The 20,587-nt window shown below is 45.4% G+C and overlaps 3 protein-coding genes across 3 annotated transcripts in view; 2 read left to right on the top strand and 1 right to left on the bottom strand.

The window, feature by feature from the left end:
* LOC135076721 (arfGAP with SH3 domain, ANK repeat and PH domain-containing protein) overlaps window positions 1–20,587 on the top strand; it is a 63,206-nt gene that overhangs the window by 35,524 nt on the left and 7,095 nt on the right. The window contains exons 5-14 of the mRNA XM_063971145.1: window positions 10,658–10,903; window positions 11,215–11,476; window positions 12,045–12,269; window positions 13,295–13,517; window positions 14,650–14,830; window positions 16,493–16,774; window positions 16,935–17,054; window positions 17,366–17,594; window positions 17,638–17,802; window positions 20,432–20,554. Of these exons, the coding sequence (XP_063827215.1) occupies window positions 10,658–10,903; window positions 11,215–11,476; window positions 12,045–12,269; window positions 13,295–13,517; window positions 14,650–14,830; window positions 16,493–16,774; window positions 16,935–17,054; window positions 17,366–17,594; window positions 17,638–17,802; window positions 20,432–20,554 (2,056 nt within the window). The remainder of the gene's footprint in view (window positions 1–10,657; window positions 10,904–11,214; window positions 11,477–12,044; window positions 12,270–13,294; window positions 13,518–14,649; window positions 14,831–16,492; window positions 16,775–16,934; window positions 17,055–17,365; window positions 17,595–17,637; window positions 17,803–20,431; window positions 20,555–20,587) is intronic.
* LOC135087875 (uncharacterized) lies at window positions 6,733–9,406 on the top strand. The gene is made up of 3 exons (XM_063982716.1): window positions 6,733–7,003; window positions 7,089–7,401; window positions 8,578–9,406. Exons 1-3 carry the CDS (start codon window positions 6,861–6,863, stop codon window positions 9,367–9,369), a joined length of 1,248 nt encoding a protein of 415 aa, XP_063838786.1. The 5' UTR covers window positions 6,733–6,860; the 3' UTR covers window positions 9,370–9,406.
* LOC135087884 (uncharacterized) lies at window positions 7,421–10,427 on the bottom strand. The gene is made up of 3 exons (XM_063982727.1): window positions 9,951–10,427; window positions 9,446–9,546; window positions 7,421–8,257 (listed from the first exon to the last, which is right to left on the bottom strand). Exons 1-3 carry the CDS (start codon window positions 10,189–10,191, stop codon window positions 7,511–7,513), a joined length of 1,089 nt encoding a protein of 362 aa, XP_063838797.1. The 5' UTR covers window positions 10,192–10,427; the 3' UTR covers window positions 7,421–7,510.

Here is a 20,587-nt window from a genome sequence, read left to right as displayed (position 1 = left end):
CTCGAGTATTGTTTTAATACTTAACCTGAATACTTTCGAAGCGATACGCTATATTTAGGTTTACGTGCTCTATCATACTGTCATCGCTTCCCATCAAAACTTGATGTCCCTGATGTAAAAGAAAGTTAAGACCCATACCGCAATGTCAATGGTTCCTAGCTCATAGTCATAACCATGACAATATGGCTTATGGGTACATTATGATGCCATAGGGTTTTGTGATTCGGAAAGATTAATGAAATTGGATTAAATGGTGTTATGTGAATGTGATGGTGTTATGTGAGTGTTATGTGAACCTTACAACGAATCTCACCATCATCATCATTTCAGCCACAGGACGTCCACTGCTGAACATGGCCTCCCCCAATGACTTCCACATCGCACCGTTGGTAGTGGCCTGCATCCAGCGCTTTTCTGCTACCTTTATCAGGTTGTCGGTCCACCTTGTGGGTGGACGTCCCACGCTGCGTTTTCCGGTACGTGGCCTCCACTCCAGAACCTTGCTGCTACGAATTTAATAGGGTTTTAAAGGTTAGCTAAGTTTCTATAAAGCTATCCAAAGTTCTATTCTCTTTAGGAGATGTTCCCGTGTAAAGGTTTAAAGAAGCTATTGGGTCTAAAGGATGAGAATGTAGAGTTTAGAAAAAATGCATCGAGTATCTAGGATAAATGATCATCGTAGTATTTAAATTTAATATAATAATAATCTTTATGACTTCACAACATAAAACAACAGTTTTAAATCAAGTAGCATTCCATTCAACTACCCTCACCAGCATGCAAATGTATTTTATCTCTCGTTGAAATTACCAATAATTTGTCATCAACGAGTTCCACATTACGCGGACAGGAATGCAATTAACACGGAGTAACAATATGTCTGCTCATGACAGGGATATGTGGTACTGGTCTGTACAGCTGTTTACTGACAAATGCCATTATTGTGGTCACTGCAACGTCGGTACAACAGTGAATTTGTCATTATGTTCGCCCGTCCCACACGCTGTAATGTTTAAAGTAAACTTGTAGGTAATCTTTACTTTGAGGCATGACGTTTAAAACCACAAACGAACACACCCCTTTGAAAACAATCGCGCTTCCTGCCACAGGAAAATTTAACATAAATTATGACTACACAAATAAGTCGGTAAATCTCGAAACTGTCTGTTTGAATTATAACGCGATGCAGACAACATAAAAGAGAAGTCAAAGTAGTAATGCAAAAGTTCAAATCTTGGCAATGACCAGCAGTGACACTGGCAACAGTTAGGTCCAGACGGCGGCACACCAAGCTTAACACTGCCATCTTCTTAATGTAGTGGAAATAGGAGCGAATTTAGCTAGAAAAATGTAGTCTGGTATGGTGGCTGTACTTTATAATATTTTGACAATCAAAATGTGTGTCAAGTGCCAGCTTCGTGACGCGTCTATTGTAACCGCATAATGTTATTGCTGTATGGCAGCATGCCGCCTGCTATCTGTCTGCACACAGCGCATACAATCTGAATTCTGTTTCAACAGATAAGGAAGTTAGGTAAATCATAGTGCAAATGGTTTATTATATTTGCCAAGGTAACTAGTTTTTCTATGTTATTGATTCCTTTACAACAACTAGCTTATTTTTCCGACTCGACATCACGGCATTGGCAAAGGTGGACGTAATTACATTAACGCAATTAGTTTATTCAGGTCTCGAGGGTAAAGTATGAGTTACTTATTTAGAAGTGGTGTAACTTGTTACGTTTTTAATCATTTAGATCGAAGGGTAGAAGTATGGTATTCATACTTTTTCTATGCATAAGAACAGCATTATTATGTGTATGGCATGTGATGATTACGGTAGTTCCTTGACAGACGGTGCACCTAGGTGCTTTCATCGTCAATCGCCAAATAATCGCTTCATGTCTATAAAAACCATACTGAACTTTTTTGTAGCTAATAACACCGACAGAAGATCGTTTGTCGCACGCTCTCCGCAGTCTCCGCCTACTTAGTTTTTCTACTTCAAACTCTGCCGACGTATATTATTTCTAAAACAAAAAATGCTATCGCTTACAACTTACCATTAGCTTGCAAACATGTCCTTTTTCTCCCATGCGACGTTTTAGTGCTTTGTACTGGTGCCAAGTGTCGGCATATTGCGCCCTAGCCACGCTAGTGATGTGAACTAGTCAGTTTATTTTGGAATTTCCTTTCTGGTTATTATAATCTTTGGTCGTGATTCTTATATCATATCATTCAGTGGAATGTGGCTAAAACAGGAAAACAACAGATTTAAATGTTATGCACATATCAAACGAATGCAAAATAGAGTTAGTCTTAAATTACATTTTAATTAGAATGTTGGTCAGGAGCTCTGTTGTAGTTTTTGAGCTCTGTAGAGTTTGGTCAGTTCAGTCTACCGCCTACAAAAACTTTTTACAGACGTGTATCACTGAAAACTAATAATCAATAATTAAATGGTCAGCAGAGTTAGTCATTATTGGAAAATGAGGTGGGATTATTCTCAAGCAAGTGCTTAAGAATAATCCCACCTCATTTTCCAACCACTGCATTTCCTCAGAAAGGATCTACAGCTTGGCCTCCAATGAAACCAGTAAAACGTCTAGTACTTGATCAGAACAGCACTAGTTCTACCAACCAGCCGTACTCAGCCGTAGAGTGCACTGCCAAATAGCGGGGAGTTCACGGTCGCGTTGCACAACCCCGCCGGATTGATGATGCGGTTAAAGGGCTCTATTTAAAACGCCTTGTTGTGCGCAGGCGCATTCGATTGTACATTTTTGTTGCAAAATCGTACATTAACACAGCAACCTAAGATACCATGGATCATTGGATGTGCTTTTTTGTCAAGTTAACTTGCAGATTTTTTATTACTTCCAACATAATGTTAGCCTCTTAAAACTGAATTCGGATAACGTTTCTGCTGGTCGTTTAGTCTTCTACATACCTAGTGGCACAAAGAGATTAATTTTCATTGCGGTGAAGCTATTTAGCACAAAGCAAATGACCAGTCCGTTCGTTTAAATAATAGGCATGTTTATTTTGTAAATAGGTCGCTGACCTGGCTTCAATTTTAAAATACGAGAGCATATTGCCATGCTGTGCTCATGCAGATCGTATAGAAACAAAACAAATGAAAGCGTATTATAAAGAGCCCTACACGCATTACGTTCTGCAAACTGGATGCGGTGAGGTCATTGTTTCATCGGATGAGCTTGTTTTGTTTGTCCACAGGCTGATTGTTGTCCTGCAACTTGAGAGCGCACCGCTTATTCCATTTCACAACTTGGACGTGGGCCGCAGTGTATAATACAGAACATAGAATGTGAAAGTTACACATTGTTTAGACAGTTTACATAGATGAGATAATATCCCCTTTGAAGACCATCCTTATTAAGCCTACGATGGTGGAGTAGTTCTTATAACATAAAGCCCTTTTCTTCCGAATCTGCCACTCTACGCGAATTTTGCTTTCAGGTTTTCGGCGTGCCTCTGGCATAGGCCTCCTCCAGCTCTCTTCATTGAGCTCTATCCTACGCTACTTTTTTCCAGTATGATACCAACCAAGTCCCAACACTAACACTTCATAGGTAGAGCAAATGATTATTTTCTGAGGAACAATTTTGTTTCTTCTATTCTCCCCCGTGGAATCGCCCATAACGATATTGAATCTGCGTTATGGAATCATTTTGTTATTATCTAGAGATGATAAACGATAAGCTATCTTCTTCGCAGAATTTTATGATTATTGAATGGCACATTCCGTATTCTCTTTGATCACAATTTATGCGACCAAAACATTGCATTTAGATGGTAATATTAAAGGTTAAAAAGTATTGAAATTAACATTTTAAAGTTCAGGTCATAATTTAGGTTGACACAGACAAAAACATTCCACCCTGAACTACCTCAAGTTCTCAACACGTATTAGCAACTTCGTGCAAATATTCCAACGATGCGGTTACGTACCGTGAACCATGTGATGATGGCGTTAAATAGAAACAAAAGAACTCGTATGACTGGTGTGGTTTTAGCTCGTGCCAGGTCAGAACCACTTTACCTATGGACAAGATCTTTCAGTCTTATGGAATTTTGAGGAACAAACATCTGCAGCCTATGACAAATTAAATTAACACAGGCCGTTAAATCGTTGCCGTTAGATATTCGGGCCAGTAATTTGGCATTGTAGGAAACTACTGACACTTTCTACGATTTCTAATGGTCAAATTGCTACATCGACGAACCGACGGATATTGGCATCCTGTATTAAACGTATGCTCTAAAAATCAAATTACATGTAGTTAATGTTTCAACTTTTCTACTATGATTTATTACTTTCATAAAAAAATGAAGTAGGTAAACAAAATGCACTTACACAATTATTACGCGTCGCTTAGCATTAACCCTTATTACACCTACTTTGATGTTGGCTTAGCAAAATTATAGCTACGACAGAGGTTATCTATCTTAAATCCCTTCAGATTTGCATAAACTTTACAATTAAAATTCAGATGTCCCCTCCCATAACGAAGTAAAACAAACCCTTACCCCTTGACAAAGCTTTTAGAGTTTTCCATTTCAATTGTAAACAAGTCCGTGCATAAATTAATCTGGATAATAAAAAAACAAAAGACAACACTGTGAGTGAGCTCGGTGCGGTACCGACGCGCGTCAGGTCACCGACCGGCCTTGCGCTGCGCAGGGCTCCGCTGACCCTCGCGGGTTATTCCACGCGGCCAAGAGTCCCGGTGGACAAGCACTAAGAGGTATCATTTAGAAGGGAACAGAACTTTTCCGAATAATTCATAGTTATATTAGGTTTTAATTCGTCTTTTTTCTTTATTTCGCGCCACATTTGGTGGCCAGGTACCTGCAAAATTCGTCAATATCATCATAGATTGAGTCTTGAGTGGCGGCGCAGCGGCGGTGTCTCTGACCCTCGTATTTTATTTCATGTCGAAGTATCTCGCTAGAGGAGCAAATCTTACCCATACTATAGTACTTAGGTGTACTGATTCAATATCAGGCTTGGCAAATTAACTCTGTCTCAGATAGCCACAATGCAAACAAGATTACCAAGAACACCACCATACGCGCTACAGCCCACGCGTGTGCTTGCCTTGTTAGCGCTACGGATATAATAAAGGACAATGGGCAAAATGGTACCCGGCTCCAATAGATATGTGTCTAGTATCGTTTGAAAGGTCTTACCAAGATGAACAACTTTTACTATGACCACCAGCCTCAGATCTGGTTGTGTACGAAGATATACATACTTTTTTGCAGAATGGTACCCCGCTCCAATAGTTATGTTTGTAGTGTCATTTGAAAGGTCTTACCAAGACGAACAACATTTACTATGGCCACCAGCCTCAGATCTGGTTGCGTTCGAAGATAAAGATACTTTTTGTGTAACCTAAGTATGTATTATACAGTATGAAGGGGGACGCGCTCGGGGCAGGGCACCGACGAGATGGTCGGACGCGGTGAGGAAGACGGTAGGCGGGAGTTTGCATCGTGCGGTCCACACAGCTTATGAACACTATTTGTGGTCGCGATCCTCATCAGTAAGGGACCGAAGAAGAAGAAGTATCATACGTGTCTATCGTATGGTACTTAGGTTATGCGAGGCAGGAAGGGTTTACTGCTCCAGCATCCTTTCTTAACTCTATAATTATTGATGGGGATAATTGTGAAATAAATATTTGTATTTCAAGAAGTACAACCCCCTTATTAATAAAAAGTAACACCTAGGAAGAACCTTGGATTAAAATGACATTTACATACCAAATGACAATTTAAGCCACAGTTGAACTAGGGTGTAACTTTTATTAATAAAGGGGTTACAGTTTTATTACTTCTTAAGGGTTTTATTATGGGTTGCTAAAGCGAATAAACCCACAAGACCCAATAAGTCCACCCACAAGATGGACCGACCACCTCATAAAGGTGGCGGGAAGGCGCTGGATGCAGGCCGCCACCAACCGGCCATTGTGGAAATCATTGAGGGAGGCCTATGTTCAACTGGACGTCCTATGGCTAAAATGATCATGATGATGATGATGAAAGCGAATAAAGGGCTAATAGCTTGGGTAGTTCATCGTAGGTATAATCCTTTCCTTTTCAATGCTTCTTTTAGTTATATTAATAGATTGTAGTCATAATACATACTCGTATACATGGATGATTGTGTTATACTTTCATTATAATACTTAGTGGAATTACTGCTTTCAAAACGTGAATTAGAACTGGCCCCATAGCAGACATTTTCCTACATCTAAAGGCCTTTTAAAATATTATTGGTTAGGGCTATTGGAGCGGGTACCACTTTCCATACATTTGTGCCCATCATCCTTTAGGTACGACACGCACAACAAGGGCAAGGTACCTAGATCACGATTTATAGGTCGTACTTAAGTCCCTGACATAATACCCTTTTTTCTGATTTTTTTTAAGCTTTGCCAAATTGCATACGTGCCTAAAATACTTTCTAAATTGAGATACATACTAACTTCTATTTGTTCCCTATTGTTATAAAAAATAAGGATAAAATAATATAAACATATAAAACAAACGTAAACAGTAGGCAATAAGCCAAGAAAGTTGTGCAAGGTCGCGCACCACGCCACGCCTCATTATTATTGCACAACTTCGCAAGACAAATCGGGATCCACAACGTGCTCGTGCGTCATCAAGCGTAATTTTAACTCGCGGAAGGGCACCATTTAATGGTACGTTTACACGCTTGCCAAGCCTTCGCAAGCGGCAAACAGCTCCAAGCCTCCACAAATCTCGTTTGGCGTTTGAAAGGAGTTTACACGCTTGGGAACGCGTCAGTCTGCAAGATAGATCCAAGCATGGCGGACACCGAACTTGTAACGGCTATTGCATTTGGTTTATCGTACTTTTATTTAAAATGCAAGCAAAGTGAAACAAAAAAAAGAAAAACTCGACGACAACGAAGATGGTGGATGAAAAAGATTCATCGAAATCGTACCAGGTAACTACTATTTTGGTGTAACCATTATCTGTTGTAGTTACGTTATTCCACAATATTTACTGTACCTATATTTTATTTGTTACAGACAATTTATAGAAGAGAAATTTAATGAACTTTTATATGAACCTTCTGGCGAGTTTGATAACTTCTGCCGAATGAGCTATACCGATTTTGAATTTTTACTGCAGAAAATTTCACCAATGATATCCAAGCAAGATACAGACTTCAGAGATGCTATACCGGCCAAATTTCGTCTTGCCATTACGCTACGATTTTTAGCATCTGGTGATTCTTACAAAAGCCTTCACTACATGTTTAAAGTATCTGTCTCTATGATATCAATAACCATTCGTGAAGTTTGCCGATCTCTTAATGAAATTCTAAAGGATCTAGTTAAGGTAAGAATAAAAGAAAAAATTGTTATACATTTGTTTAGGTTTTAATTGATTCATAGGAAACTTTTTTACAGCTTAATTATTTAACTTTATATTTAACCTTAAATAAGAATTATTTTGACGACTCAAAATCTTCGAAAGCATTCAATAAAGCTAAGTTTATAATGTTGGTGTCTCGCGGGGGTGGGTTGAGGATTTGGTCCGATATTATACGAATAGATGACAGGGGTGCTGTTGATGTAGAATATGTAGATGGAGCTGGAGGTATTGGAGTTGGTATATGTTCTGTTGTGTTTGGCACTGAATGAGAGGTTTCTGTGTATGGAGAGGGAAAAAAACTTTGAGTGTTATGTATAGGTTCAGAATAAACGCTATTAACTGATGTTGGCCGACTCTGAATGACTTGAGGAGATGGTGTATGGCGTGAATATGAACCAGCAATTGAGGAAGGTCGAGAATAATATTGAGGGTATGGTGTATGACGCTCATTTGATTTTTGACTGATTCTGTTTATAAACAACCCATCTATTTGGTACATCATAATTTTTCGTTCATCATTTGGCAGTTCACGTAGCTTTATAGCCAATAATTTAGCATATAGATCGCAATCATCTTCTTTGTAAGGAGGTCTATTTTCATTCTGTTTTTGACTTAAAACATTCGTTAATTGACCAAAAGCCACGGCCATTTGCTTTTCAGCCGTTTCAGAATCAGAAGCAAGGCGGCGACGTTTATTAACTGCCTGTATGGATGGTGATCTAGATGGTGGTCTGGATGGTGTGGTAGCCGTACTGGTGCGGTCTCTTATCAGAGGATCATCCTCTGTCTGATCTGTAATTTCTTCTATTTGTTGTGATTGCTGCAAAGAATAATATACAGGGTGTTAGGTAAATGGGTATATGAGCCGACACTAGCCCATGTTAACATATACATATAAATGGTATGGTGAAGTCAGAAAATAGATTTCATCATTTTAATTATTTTAATTTTCATACAAATCTGAATTTTTAAATTTTATTTTGTATGAACATTTAAAAAATTAAAATGATGATATGAAATTTCTGATTTCACCATACCATTTATATGCATATGTTAACATGGGCTAGTGTCGGCTCATATACCCATTTACCTAACACCCTGTATTGTTACTCACACTTCATTTAGTTTCTTTTTTTACAGATGCCCACCACAGCAGAAGGATGGCTTAATATTGAAGAAGGATTCAGGACCAAATTTCCACATTGCATAGGGTCATTGGATGGCAAGCATGTAGTCATTGAAAGCCCAACTCATAGTGGAACAGAATATTTCAATTATAAAAAAACTTTTAGCATTGTCCTTTTGGCGTTAGTGGATAGCAAATACAAATTTGTATTTGCAGACATCGGGAGTCAAGGAAGAATAAGTGACGGTGGCGTGTTTAATAATTGTTTACTATGGAAAAGAATATGTAGGAACGAGATAGATTTTCCACCGCCATGTCCACTTCCAGGATCGAATATTAATATTCCATACGTGTTTTTAGCTGACGGTGCTTTTGCATTGAGTCAACACGTAATGAAGCCCTACCCTGGAAACCATGAAGTAGGCTCACCAAAAAGGCTATTTAACCAAAACTTATCTAAATCCCGAGTTGTAGTTGAAAATACGTTTGGAATTTTAACCTCGGTTTTTAGAATATTCAGACGTCCTATCGATTTAGAACCACAAACTGTGACAGAATTTACGATGACTTGTGTATTACTACATAACTTTTTGAGAACAAGTAAAAGTTCTTCAAATCGATATATTCCTCAGGGTTCGTTAGACGTATATGACAGTAGTGGAAATATGGTTACACCTGGTTCATGGCGCAGAGATAACGACGGATATAATGCATTGCAAACATTACCACAAATACCACGAAGATCTCCGCTGAATGCCAAAGAAGTCAGAGAAGAATTTACTTCATATTTTAATAGGATTGGATAAGTTGATAAAAATGTATAAATAAATTTATAATAAGTAACGGATTTTTTTTATTTAGAATAAATGACTTTTGACTTACAGTTTCGGTGTTTAACCCTTCATTACAAGTATATACTTGCAGTAAGAATGACTCCATGATTTCGTAGGCATACCAAGTGGGATTGTATATTTCATCGGCACCTAAAATAAAAGATATATAATGTAATGTAAATAATGGAATTATAGGAATATAATTTTTATTATTTAAAATGCGTGGAAACACTTTTAAACATATATCTTTTTTGATCACTTACATTAATAGCTCATTTAAATTTAAAAAAAAATTCAAAACGTATCTTCATAAATTAATACGGAAGTGACCAAAAAGAAAATATGATTAAAATATGGGAAATGTTACGGGAATAGGTAATCTAGTGACTAACAGAGAGTTTTTTTAGTATCACAATTATTTTCTCAAACCTTTGAAAACGTCGAAAATTAGAGCGAGACAGTTGCGGAATAATAGAGAAACTAACTTTAATTAAAGTTACACCTTGCTAAGCAGACTATCAAAATAATTATAAAGGTACATCATAGGAACATACCTGCGCCAGAACGCATAGATTCCTGTTTCTTTTTTAAGTGCTTGCGAAAAGTAGTCATCAATATCTCTTTTTTATTTTTTACTTCCTTCACTGGCCTTCCGGTAAGTTGAGCGAGACGAATCCATGCATCTGCTTGTTTCTTCTTATCTTTGTGATTTGCATCTTTCGGATTCCAGATGCAGGATTCCATCTGGTAATGCTCGAGGAAGGAAAGACACTCGTCATTTGACCAGCTACTCATTTTTTATTTTGTCCGTACAAGCGTGTACTCGCCGCGAGATCACAATGCCCACTGAACGTGGACCAACGTGTAAATGCGTCCCAAGCGCTTGCCGCAAACGCCCTTTGATCTGCGTCAAAAAACCGACACTCGACTGGATCGGAAGCAAGCGCCCACAAGCTCACGCAAGCCAAGCCAAACGCCTTCTTTACACGCTTGTGATTGTCGGGGCTTGCCAAGGCTTGGCAAGCGTGTAAACGTACCATGATATTTGAGCTTTTCCACAGTACCGGCCGAACGGCGCTCGCGTATGTTTTGGCGCGTTCCATTAGCCACGGGCCCTGATGAAGTAATAAGCGGGTGCCCACGCGCAGTTTTCGGCGTCGCCCTGTCTGATTATTCGCTCTCTATGCTGGCTCCAATCCATGTTTGTGCGCGGACAAGCGATGTACTGGTCACTGGACTCACGGGCATTGTATTGTTTTAGTACCTGATAAAGTTCAACGAGATAAAGACGAAGAAGGGGATCGAGCTGCTTCAGCACTTAGTGGAATACTACCATGCGCAGACTAACTACTTTCAAGACGGGCTGAAGACGATCGAACATTTCGGCGTCTATGTAGCTGATCTGAGCGTGCAGCTGCAGAAGATCCGACAGCAGCAGGACGACGAAAGGAGGAGGTTATTGGAGCTGCGGAACATGTTGAGGGCAGCCGCACCACAAGATAGAGAGGTAAGATATTTGAATCTTAAAAGCATTAATTAGTGAACTGGCAGTCCAGAGAAATTCGTCCTCCTGGGAATTTTTAAGTCATTTCATAACTCTTTAAAACATTAGGAATATAAATTAAATGTGAACTTGAACTTTTCTTGATTCTATTGTTCTGAAAAATCTAATACATGATACAACGTTTGGCACTGCACCGATGTTCAGTACCTACACGTGTTTACTTTCTTCATTATGCTGACTAACTGATCGACGTGAACAGCTGTCAGCTTGTATTCTGCCAACATGAGAGTTATACTCTAAACGCCAATTTCCAGGTATCATCATCAATAGGCGGCTACTCGCTCCACCAGTTGCAAGGGGACAAACAGCATGGGGTCACCAGGAGCGGCTATCTCCTCAAGAAGTCCGAAGGGAAGGTGCGGCGGGTCTGGCAGAAACGGCGGTGCCGCGTCACAGCTGAAGGATTCCTGGACATATTCCATGCTGACGAGAACAAACCCCCGGCCAGGGTCAACTTGCTCACATGTCAGATAAAAGTCGCTGCTGATGATAAGAGGGCCTTCGATCTAGTCTCATGTGAGTAAAGAATATTATACCAGTAGGCCTAGGATGCGCCTCGCGATAACGGTTATCACGCCATTTTATCGATTTCGTCGATAAAGTATATCACGGAGCGCATCCTAGCCCGGCAGGTGCTATTTTTTTTCTTTCGGTCTTTTTGGTGTTGGTTTGTCCAGTTGAATATCTTCAAAATCTTTTATATCTAACGCAAGATTGTTTGTTTCTACTATCCTCATTGAGTAAACATTTTTTGTTTCATTTTATATTCCAATGATTTGATTGTTTATAAAGCGAATTCTTTCGTTCCAACAGCCATATGAGTTTGATCATACGATTAACAGAAACACATCTGCTAAGCAAATAATGATGACCATCTGGCAAGCCTATTTATTGCTTGAGTACCTAGTTTGGAGATTGCGCTATGTGAATGTGAAAGACGTTTTATTTTACACCACACAAAGCAAGAAAAGAAAGAAAATACACATTAGGGGAGGCCTATGTTCAGCAGTGGACATCCTATGGCTGAAATGATGATGATGACACAATTTAGGCTATTTATTCACTGTATGATGTGTTTTTCCAGACAACCGTACCTACCACTTTCAAGCTGAAGATGAAAACGAGCAGAGAGCGTGGACATCAGTCCTCATCAACTGCAAGGAGGGAGCCCTAATGAGGGCTTTCCACCAGCAGGCTGGCGAGAGCAACGATACGGGTCACTCGCTCCTGGATCTCCAGAGGTCCATCATTAGAGCCGTCAGGTCTATGCCCGGGAATCAAGTCTGTGCTGACTGCGGTTCTACCAACGGTAAGCAAAAAAAGAATGAGACATGTATAGGCTTCTTAAGAGCATTTGACGATTTGCAAATACTAATTTAATTAGTCTAAACAAATAAAGATAATTTTGATTTTGACATCGTCATATTAAAATGCACATAAATACTAGGTAAAAGACGAGCATAATTATGGTCTACACCAGCGAAAAGACAATATGATATGGTATTAGATTATCGTTTTAAAATAAACGAGTGCTCAAGCTCAGAAGCCTGTAATAAAGAAACCGTACTACCAGCAGTGAACTAAATGAAGTTGATGATGTTGATTTATTCTAGAAAAATTAACCACAACCGTTGAACTGTATAAAGTTATCGGCAGGAAAGTACCATGCACAAGATTCTGTTAATAACATCATGATGATGTATTGAACCATGTTAGTTATTTAATTTTAATGATAAATTCTCAGTTACTATCATTATAATTTAAAAATACATTTTTATCAATCGATATTGACATTGCGTTACCGGCTGTCGCTATTCGAAACAGACGACAGGACGTCCTTCCCGTTTAGATAAATGTAACGCATTACAAACATGCATACCAACTGTATGACATCCATTAGTAGTGCTAATGGACATTAACTAAGCGCGGCGTAAACCATCGACTAAACAAGATGTTAACGCTTATACTCAGTGTTATAATTAGGCGTTTGTTTCTTTTTAATTGTGTCTAATAAAATTAGATGAGAATTTAATTGGCTAGATTTATGTAGTAATTAAATTGGGTAGTTGACTCCATAAACAGTACTTCAATCATCATTATAATCTGCCTTAATTTTATATTCGTGCCTAATTTTAGTAGTCAATTCAGTCAATTGACTCGGCGAAATGGTGTAGTCATCAGTCAGCTCAGACTCCCAATCCAAAAAGATTGGTGTTTTTTTGATACTTCGTTAAAAAGTAAGCCAATTTGTCGTTGGTTTCTATTAGCCTATCATATTCTGCTGATTCCACTTTCATTGAGCTGATATGCTAATATACCCTCAATTAATTCCAGACCCCACATGGCTCTCAACGAACTTTGGCGTAATCGTCTGCATAGAATGCTCCGGCAGTCACCGGGAGCTAGGCGTCCACATATCCAGGATACAATCGCTGACGCTGGACCGGCTCAGCACGTCGCAGCTGCTGCTGGCCAGACACATGGGCAACCAGATGTTCAACGAGGTCATGGAGAACACGCTGGATGACAGGGACAAGCTGACGCCTGAGAGCACCATGTAAGTGATAGTCAGGGAGCTAGCGTCCACATATCCAGGATACAGTCGCTGACGCTGGACCGGCTGAGCACGTCGCAGCTGCTGCTGGCCAGACACATGGGCAACCAGATGTTCAACGAGGTCATGGAGAACACGCTGGATGACAGGGACAAGCTGACGCCTGAGAGCACCATGTAAGTGATAGTCAGGGAGCTAGCGTCCACATATCCAGGATACAGTCGCTGACGCTGGACCGGCTGAGCACGTCGCAGCTGCTGCTGGCCAGACACATGGGCAACCAGATGTTCAACGAGGTCATGGAGAACACGCTGGATGACAGGGACAAGCTGACGCCTGAGAGCACCATGTAAGTGATAGTCAGGGAGCTAGCGTCCACATATCCAGGATACAGTCGCTGACGCTGGACCGGCTGAGCACGTCGCAGCTGCTGCTGGCCAGACACATGGGCAACCAGATGTTCAACGAGGTCATGGAGAACACGCTGGATGACAGGGACAAGCTGACGCCCGAGAGCACTATGTAAGTGATAGTCAGGGAGCTGGCGTCCACATATCCAGGATACAGTCGCTGACGCTGGATCGGCTCAGCACGTCGCAGCTGCTGCTGGCCAGACACAATATGGGCAACCAGATGTTCGACGAGGTCATGGAGAACACGCTGGATGACAGGGACAAGCTGACGCCCGAGAGCACCATGTAAGTGATAGTCAGGGAGCTAGCGTCCACATATCCAGGATACAGTCGCTGACGCTGGACCGGCTGAGCACGTCGCAGCTGCTGCTGGCCAGACACATGGGCAACCAGATGTTCAACGAGGTCATGGAGAACACGCTGGATGACAGGGACAAGCTGACGCCCGAGAGCACCATGTAAGTGATAGTCAGGGAGCTAGCGTCCACACATCTAGGATACATTCAGTAAAGGACATAATCTTAAGTTCCAGTGACTGAATTTCTTGCACTGTTTCTTCTGAGCACTGGCCCATTTGTTGTTCTGAAGCAGCAGTAGGGATAAAGTAATACTGGGGTGTGTAAAGGAGCTTTTTATAAGCCTACTGGCAATGTAAATCGCTGAAGGTGTGTGGTCCTTTGACCAACAACCGATTGATAACTGATTACGTCATTATTCTTCAGGGAGGAGCGGCTAAGGTTCATCCGTGAGAAGTACGTGTACCGTGCCTGGGCCGCGCGGACCTGCTGCGACGCCGCCGAGCGCCTGTCTGAAGTGGAACATGCAGTCAACAACGGACACCTACAGAACCTCCTCCAGGCGTACGCTGAGGGCGCTGACCTCGCCGCGCCGCTGCCTTGCTCGGTACGCATGACGTCACAACAGTATACAGTACTTACTAGCTGCTAGTGCAGACACTTTAGTACTAGTAATGAGCCTGTCCGAGGTGGAGCACGCCGTCAACAACGGGCACCTGCAGAACCTCCTCCAGGCGTACGCTGAGGGCGCCGACCTCGCCGCGCCGCTGCCTTGCTCGGTACGTGCGTGACGTCACTAGCAGACACTAGTAGTGAGCCTGTCTGAAGTGGAGCACGCCGTCAACAACGGACACCTGCAGAACCTCCTCCAGGCGTACGCTGAGGGTGCCGACCTCGCCGCGCCGCTGCCTTGCTCGGTACGTGCGTGACGTCATTAGCAGGCACTAGTAGTGAGCTTGTCCAAGGTGGAGCACGCCGTCAACAACGGGCACCTGCAGAACCTCCTCCAGGCGTACGCTGAGGGCGCCGACCTCGCCGCGCCGCTGCCTTGCTCGGTACGTGCGTGACGTCACTAGCAGGCACTAGTAGTGAGCTTGTCCAAGGTGGAGCACGCCGTCAACAACGGGCACCTGCAGAACCTCCTCCAGGCGTACGCTGAGGGCGCCGACCTCGCCGCGCCGCTGCCTTGCTCGGTACGTGCGTGACGTCACTAGCAGACACTAGTAGTGAGCCTGTCTGAAGTGGAGCACGCCGTCAACAACGGACACCTGCAGAACCTCCCTCAGGCGTACGCCGAGGGCGCTGACCTCGCCGCGCCGCTGCCTTGCTCGGTACGTGCGTGACGTCACTAGCAGGCACTAGTAGTGAGCTTGTCCAAGGTGGAGCACGCCGTCAACAACAGGCACCTGCAGAACCTCCTCCAGGCGTACGCTGAGGGCGCCGACCTCGCCGCGCCGCTGCCTTGCTCGGTACGTGCGTGACGTCACTAGCAGACACTAGTAGTGAGCCTGTCTGAAGTGGAGCACGCCGTCAACAACGGACACCTGCAGAACCTCCCTCAGGCGTACGCCGAGGGCGCTGACCTCGCCGCGCCGCTGCCTTGCTCGGTACGTGCGTGACGTCACTAGCAGGCACTAGTAGTGAGCTTGTCCAAGGTGGAGCACGCCGTCAACAACAGGCACCTGCAGAACCTCCTCCAGGCGTACGCTGAGGGCGCCGACCTCGCCGCGCCGCTGCCTTGCTCGGTACGTGCGTGACGTCACTAGCAGACACTAGTAGTGAGCCTGTCTGAAGTGGAGCACGCCGTCAACAACGGACACCTGCAGAACCTCCCTCAGGCGTACGCCGAGGGCGCTGACCTCGCCACGCCGCTGCCTTGCTCGGTACGTGCGTGACGTCATTAGCAGACACTAGTAGTGAGCCTCTCCAAGGTGGAGCAAGCCGTCAATGCAGCGAGTGCACGGTAACAACTGTTACCTGCAAGTTATCCTCCAGGCGTACGCGGAGGGTCCAGCCTCACCACATCGCTGCCTTAACTTGTGACGTCACGGCCAAAACACCAACCATATTAAACAATGACTTATGAATCTCCTCCAGGCGAACGCATAATCCCAATGAAACAATAATAATCTCTCTACGCTCAATAATGTATTGTACTGTTCCTGTATTTTGTGTACAGGAAAAAATCATATTGCATACACTTACACTCAATCTTAGCACATAGTTTAACAGAAGACTGTTTCGTCACAGGCAATTTTTAATCTTACAGGACTGCGGAGAAACTGCTCTCCACCTCGCCATATCGCGGGAGCTTGGCGATGGCTCCTGCCTCCACATAGTCGATTTTCTAGTCCAAAACGGCGGTTCAACGCTCCTCGATAAGACTACGTCCAGTGGCATGACCGCCTTACATCTGTGCGCGGCCACGGACAGAACTGAACCTATGAAGTTGTTGCTCAAAGCTGGGGCCGATAACACGCTCAAGGATGGCAGCGGGAGAACCGCTCTACAAATTGCCAGGCAGATGGGACATCATGCCTGTCAGGAGTTGGTAAGTTATCACTGGTTTTGGGTTTCAATTGTTTGATCAGTTTTTAGTTTTAAATCTGCCTATTAATGCTGCATAACAAAGATCTTTAGTCTCCACTGTAGGCCTGTAGCATGATGATAATTTACTAAAAGCAGATGAAGATTATTGTTTATTTTTTCAGTTGGAGAATGTTGATAAACGAGAGAAGAGTATGTTTGAAAACATAAATATAGACTGGAACCTATCACATGACGATGGTTCAACAGATTTCTCTGACGACGATACTGTTATTGACGAACGGGTAAGCCTTTATTCCTATGTTCTTTATTATGCTTCGCATTGCTTTTAAGACGCAACTTGAAGACCGAAGCTTTATGTATGGGTGAAATCCCTAATGATGAGTCCAGACGTGTTTTGTATATGGAAAAATTGGAAAATGACAAATCAAAGGAGTTTGGTGCCTATCATCATATTAAAATCAGATGCAATAGAGTCGGGAACGGTCTACACACTGTGGTGCGGCATACGTTTAATCCGCACATAATCTTGTCTAGAACAGCAGTGATATTAAGATCTACAGTATTCAAAACTTTGTCCTTGTGTTATTTCCAGCAAAATGGTAGCGTAACTCCAGAGAAGAAGTGCCCCCGATCTCGGCCTCCTTCATACGCTGGAGGCGCTGTAGTCTGCACTGTATCGAGCGTGTTAGGCGCCGGGGGTGGGGGCGAACGCTCCGCGGGGGGTGGGGACTCGCCCGTGCTGCGCTCGCGGTCATCGACCTGCGACTCGCTGCACCACGCCCCGCCCACTCCTACTACGCTGCCGAGGAAGCCTAACGTCTGTAAGTATTAGATGTCGATCTAGGCCTCCGTAATACACTACAGGCGCCGTAGTGTGCACTGTATCGAGCGTGCTAGGCGCCGGGGGCGGGGGCGAACGCTCCGCGGGGGGCGGGGACTCGCCCGTGCTGCGCTCGCGGTCATCGACCTGCGACTCGCTGCACCACGCCCCGCCCACTCCTACTACGCTGCCGAGGAAGCCTAACGTCTGTGAGTATTAGAGGTCGATCTAGGCCTCCGTAGTACACTATAGGCGCTGTAGTGTGTCCCGTATCGAGCGTGTTAGGCGCCGGGGGTGGGGGCGAACGCTCCGCGGGGGGCGGGGGGACTCGCCCGTGCTGCGCTCGCGGTCATCGACCTGCGACTCGCTGCACCATGCCCCGCCCACTCCTACTACGCTGCCAAGGAAGCCTAACGTCTGTGAGTATTAGAGGTCGATCAAGGCCTCCATAGTACACTACAGGCGCCGTAGTGTGCACTGTATCCAGCGTGTTAGGCGCCGGGGGTGGGGGCGAACGCTCCGCGGGGGGCGGGGGGACTCGCCCGTGCTGCGCTCGCGGTCATCGACCTGCGACTCGCTGCACCATGCCCCGCCCACTCCTACTACGCTGCCTAGGAAGCCTAACGTCTGTGAGTATCAGTTAGATATCGATCTAGGTCTCGCTGGAGGCGCTGTAGTCTGCACCGTATCCAGCGTGCTAGGCGCCGGGGGCGGGGGCGAACGCTCCGCGGGGGGCGGGGACTCGCCCGTGCTGCGTTCGAGGTCATCGACCTGCGACTCGCTGCACCATGCCCCGCCCACTCCTACTACATTGCCAAGGAAGCCTAACGTCTGTGAGTATTAGAGGTCGATCAACGCCTCCATAGTACACTACAGGCGCCGTAGTGTGCACTGTATCCAGCGTGTTAGGCGCCGGGGGCGGGGGCGAACGCTCCGCGGGGGGCGGGGACTCGCCCGTGCTGCGCTCGCGGTCATCGACCTGCGACTCGCTGCACCACGCCCCGCCCACTCCTACTACCCTGCCTAGGAAGCCTAACGTCTGTGAGTGTTATTTAGCTGGTGATCTAGGCATCTGTATTACGCTGGAGGCGCCGTTATATGCACGCATCCAGTGTACTGGGGACGCGGGGACTCACCCGTCCTGCGCTCGCGGTCATCGACCTGCGACTCACTGCATCATGCCCCGCCCACTCCTACTACCCTGCCGAGGAAGCCTAACGTCTGTGAGTATTATTTAGCTGGTGATCTAGGCATCTGTTGTACGCTGGAGGCGCCGTTATATGCACGCATCCAGTGTACTAGGGGCGCGGGGAATCTCTTGTGCTGCGCTCGCGGTCATCGACCTGCGACTCGCTGCACCATGCCCCGCCCACTCCTACTACATTGCCAAGGAAGCCTAACGTCTGTGAGTATCAGTTAGATATCGATCTAGGTCTCGCTGGAGGCGCCGTAGTCTGCACTGTATCGAGCGTGCTAGGCGCCGGGGGCGGGGGCGAACGCTCCGCGGGGGGCGGGGATTCGCCCGTGCTGCGCTCGAGGTCATCGACCTGCGACTCGCTGCACCATGCCCCGCCCACTCCTACTACGCTGCCGAGGAAGCCTAACGTCTGTGAGTATCAGTTAGATATCGATCTAGGTCTCGCTGGAGGCGCCGTAGTCTGCACCGTATCGAGCGTGTTAGGCGCCGGGGGCGGGGGCGAACGCTCCGCGGGGGGCGGGGATTCGCCCGTCCTGCGCTCGCGGTCATCGACCTGCGACTCGCTGCACCATGCCCCGCCCACTCCTACTACTCTGCCAAGGAAGCCTAACGTCTGTGAGTGTAATTTAGCTGGTGATCTAAGCATCTGTTGTGTGCTGTGCACCATTTCCAGCGTGCTAGGGACGCGGAGTGTTACGCTCGCGGTCATCGACCTGCGACTCGCTGCACCACGCCCCGCCCACTCCTACTACTCTGCCGAGGAAGCCTAACGTTTGTGAGTATTAGAGGTCGATCTAGGTCTCCATAGTACACTACAGGCGCCGTAGTGTGTACTGTATCCAGCGTGCTAGGCGCCGGGGGCGGGGGTGAGTGGTCGGCGGGGGGCGGGGACTCACCCGTGCTACGCTCGCGGTCATCGACCTGCGACTCGCTGCATCATGCCCCGCCCACTCCTACTACCCTGCCGAGGAAGCCTAACGTCTGTGAGTATTAGTTAGAAATCGATCTAGGTCTCGCTGGAGGCGCTGTAGTCTGCACTGTATCGAGCGTGCTAGGCGCCGGGGGCGGGGGCGAGCGCTCCGCGGGGGGCGGGGACTCGCCCGTGCTACGCTCGCGGTCATCGACCTGCGACTCACTGCACCATGCCCCGCCCACTCCTACTACATTGCCAAGGAAGCCTAACGTCTGTGAGTGTTATTTAGCTGGTGATGTAGGCATCTGTTGTGTGCTGTGCACCGTTTCCAGCGTGCTAGGGACGCGGAAACTCGCTCGTGCTACGCTCGCGGTCATCAACCTGCGACTCACTGTCACTTACTGCACCATGTTCCGCCTACTCCTACTACTTTGCCGAGGAAGCCTAACGTCTGTGAGTGTTATTTAGCTGGTGATCTGTTGTGTACTGAAGGGGCCGTAGTATACAACGTTTCCAGCGTGCTAGGGACGCGGAAACTCACCCGTGCTGCGCTCGCGGTCATCGACCTGCGACTCGCTGCACCATGCCCCGCCCACTCCTACTACGCTGCCTAGGAAGCCTAACGTCTCGCTGCAACATTCGCAAAATCGATCCTGAAACACCTTTGTAGTTAAAGATAACAAATTAGCAATTGAATATTCAAAATGTCTTCTTTGTACTGTTCCAGATAACATTGGAAGTTTAAAGAAGAGGGCAGCGCCCCTCCCTCCCGCCGTGGCCCTATCGCACCCGCCGCCACACCCCCGGTCGACGCCGTCGCCGTCCGCCGACAGCGCACGATCGTTACACGGTAAGCATATAACTAAAAATTCTGTCTGTTTCT

The sequence above is a fragment of the Ostrinia nubilalis genome, chromosome 1 (assembly GCF_963855985.1).
Source record: "Ostrinia nubilalis chromosome 1, ilOstNubi1.1, whole genome shotgun sequence".
NCBI lineage: Eukaryota > Metazoa > Arthropoda > Insecta > Lepidoptera > Crambidae > Ostrinia > Ostrinia nubilalis.
The sequence above is the reverse complement of the archived record's forward strand: the minus strand, read 5'-3'. Positions and strand labels throughout refer to the sequence as shown.

Coding starts and splice junctions, on each gene's coding strand:
- LOC135087875 (XM_063982716.1), top strand. CDS start 6,861: ATGGCGGACACCGAACTTGTAACGGCTATTGCATTTGGTTTATCGTAC. Junction 7,004..7,088: donor ATTCATCGAAATCGTACCAG/GTAACTACTATT, acceptor TATTTGTTACAG/ACAATTTATAGAAGAGAAAT. Junction 7,402..8,577: donor TTCTAAAGGATCTAGTTAAG/GTAAGAATAAAA, acceptor CTTTTTTTACAG/ATGCCCACCACAGCAGAAGG.
- LOC135087884 (XM_063982727.1), bottom strand. CDS start 10,191: ATGAGTAGCTGGTCAAATGACGAGTGTCTTTCCTTCCTCGAGCATTAC. Junction 9,547..9,950: donor ATCTATGCGTTCTGGCGCAG/GTATGTTCCTAT, acceptor CTTTTATTTTAG/GTGCCGATGAAATATACAAT. Junction 8,258..9,445: donor AAGGGTTAAACACCGAAACT/GTAAGTCAAAAG, acceptor TATTCTTTGCAG/CAATCACAACAAATAGAAGA.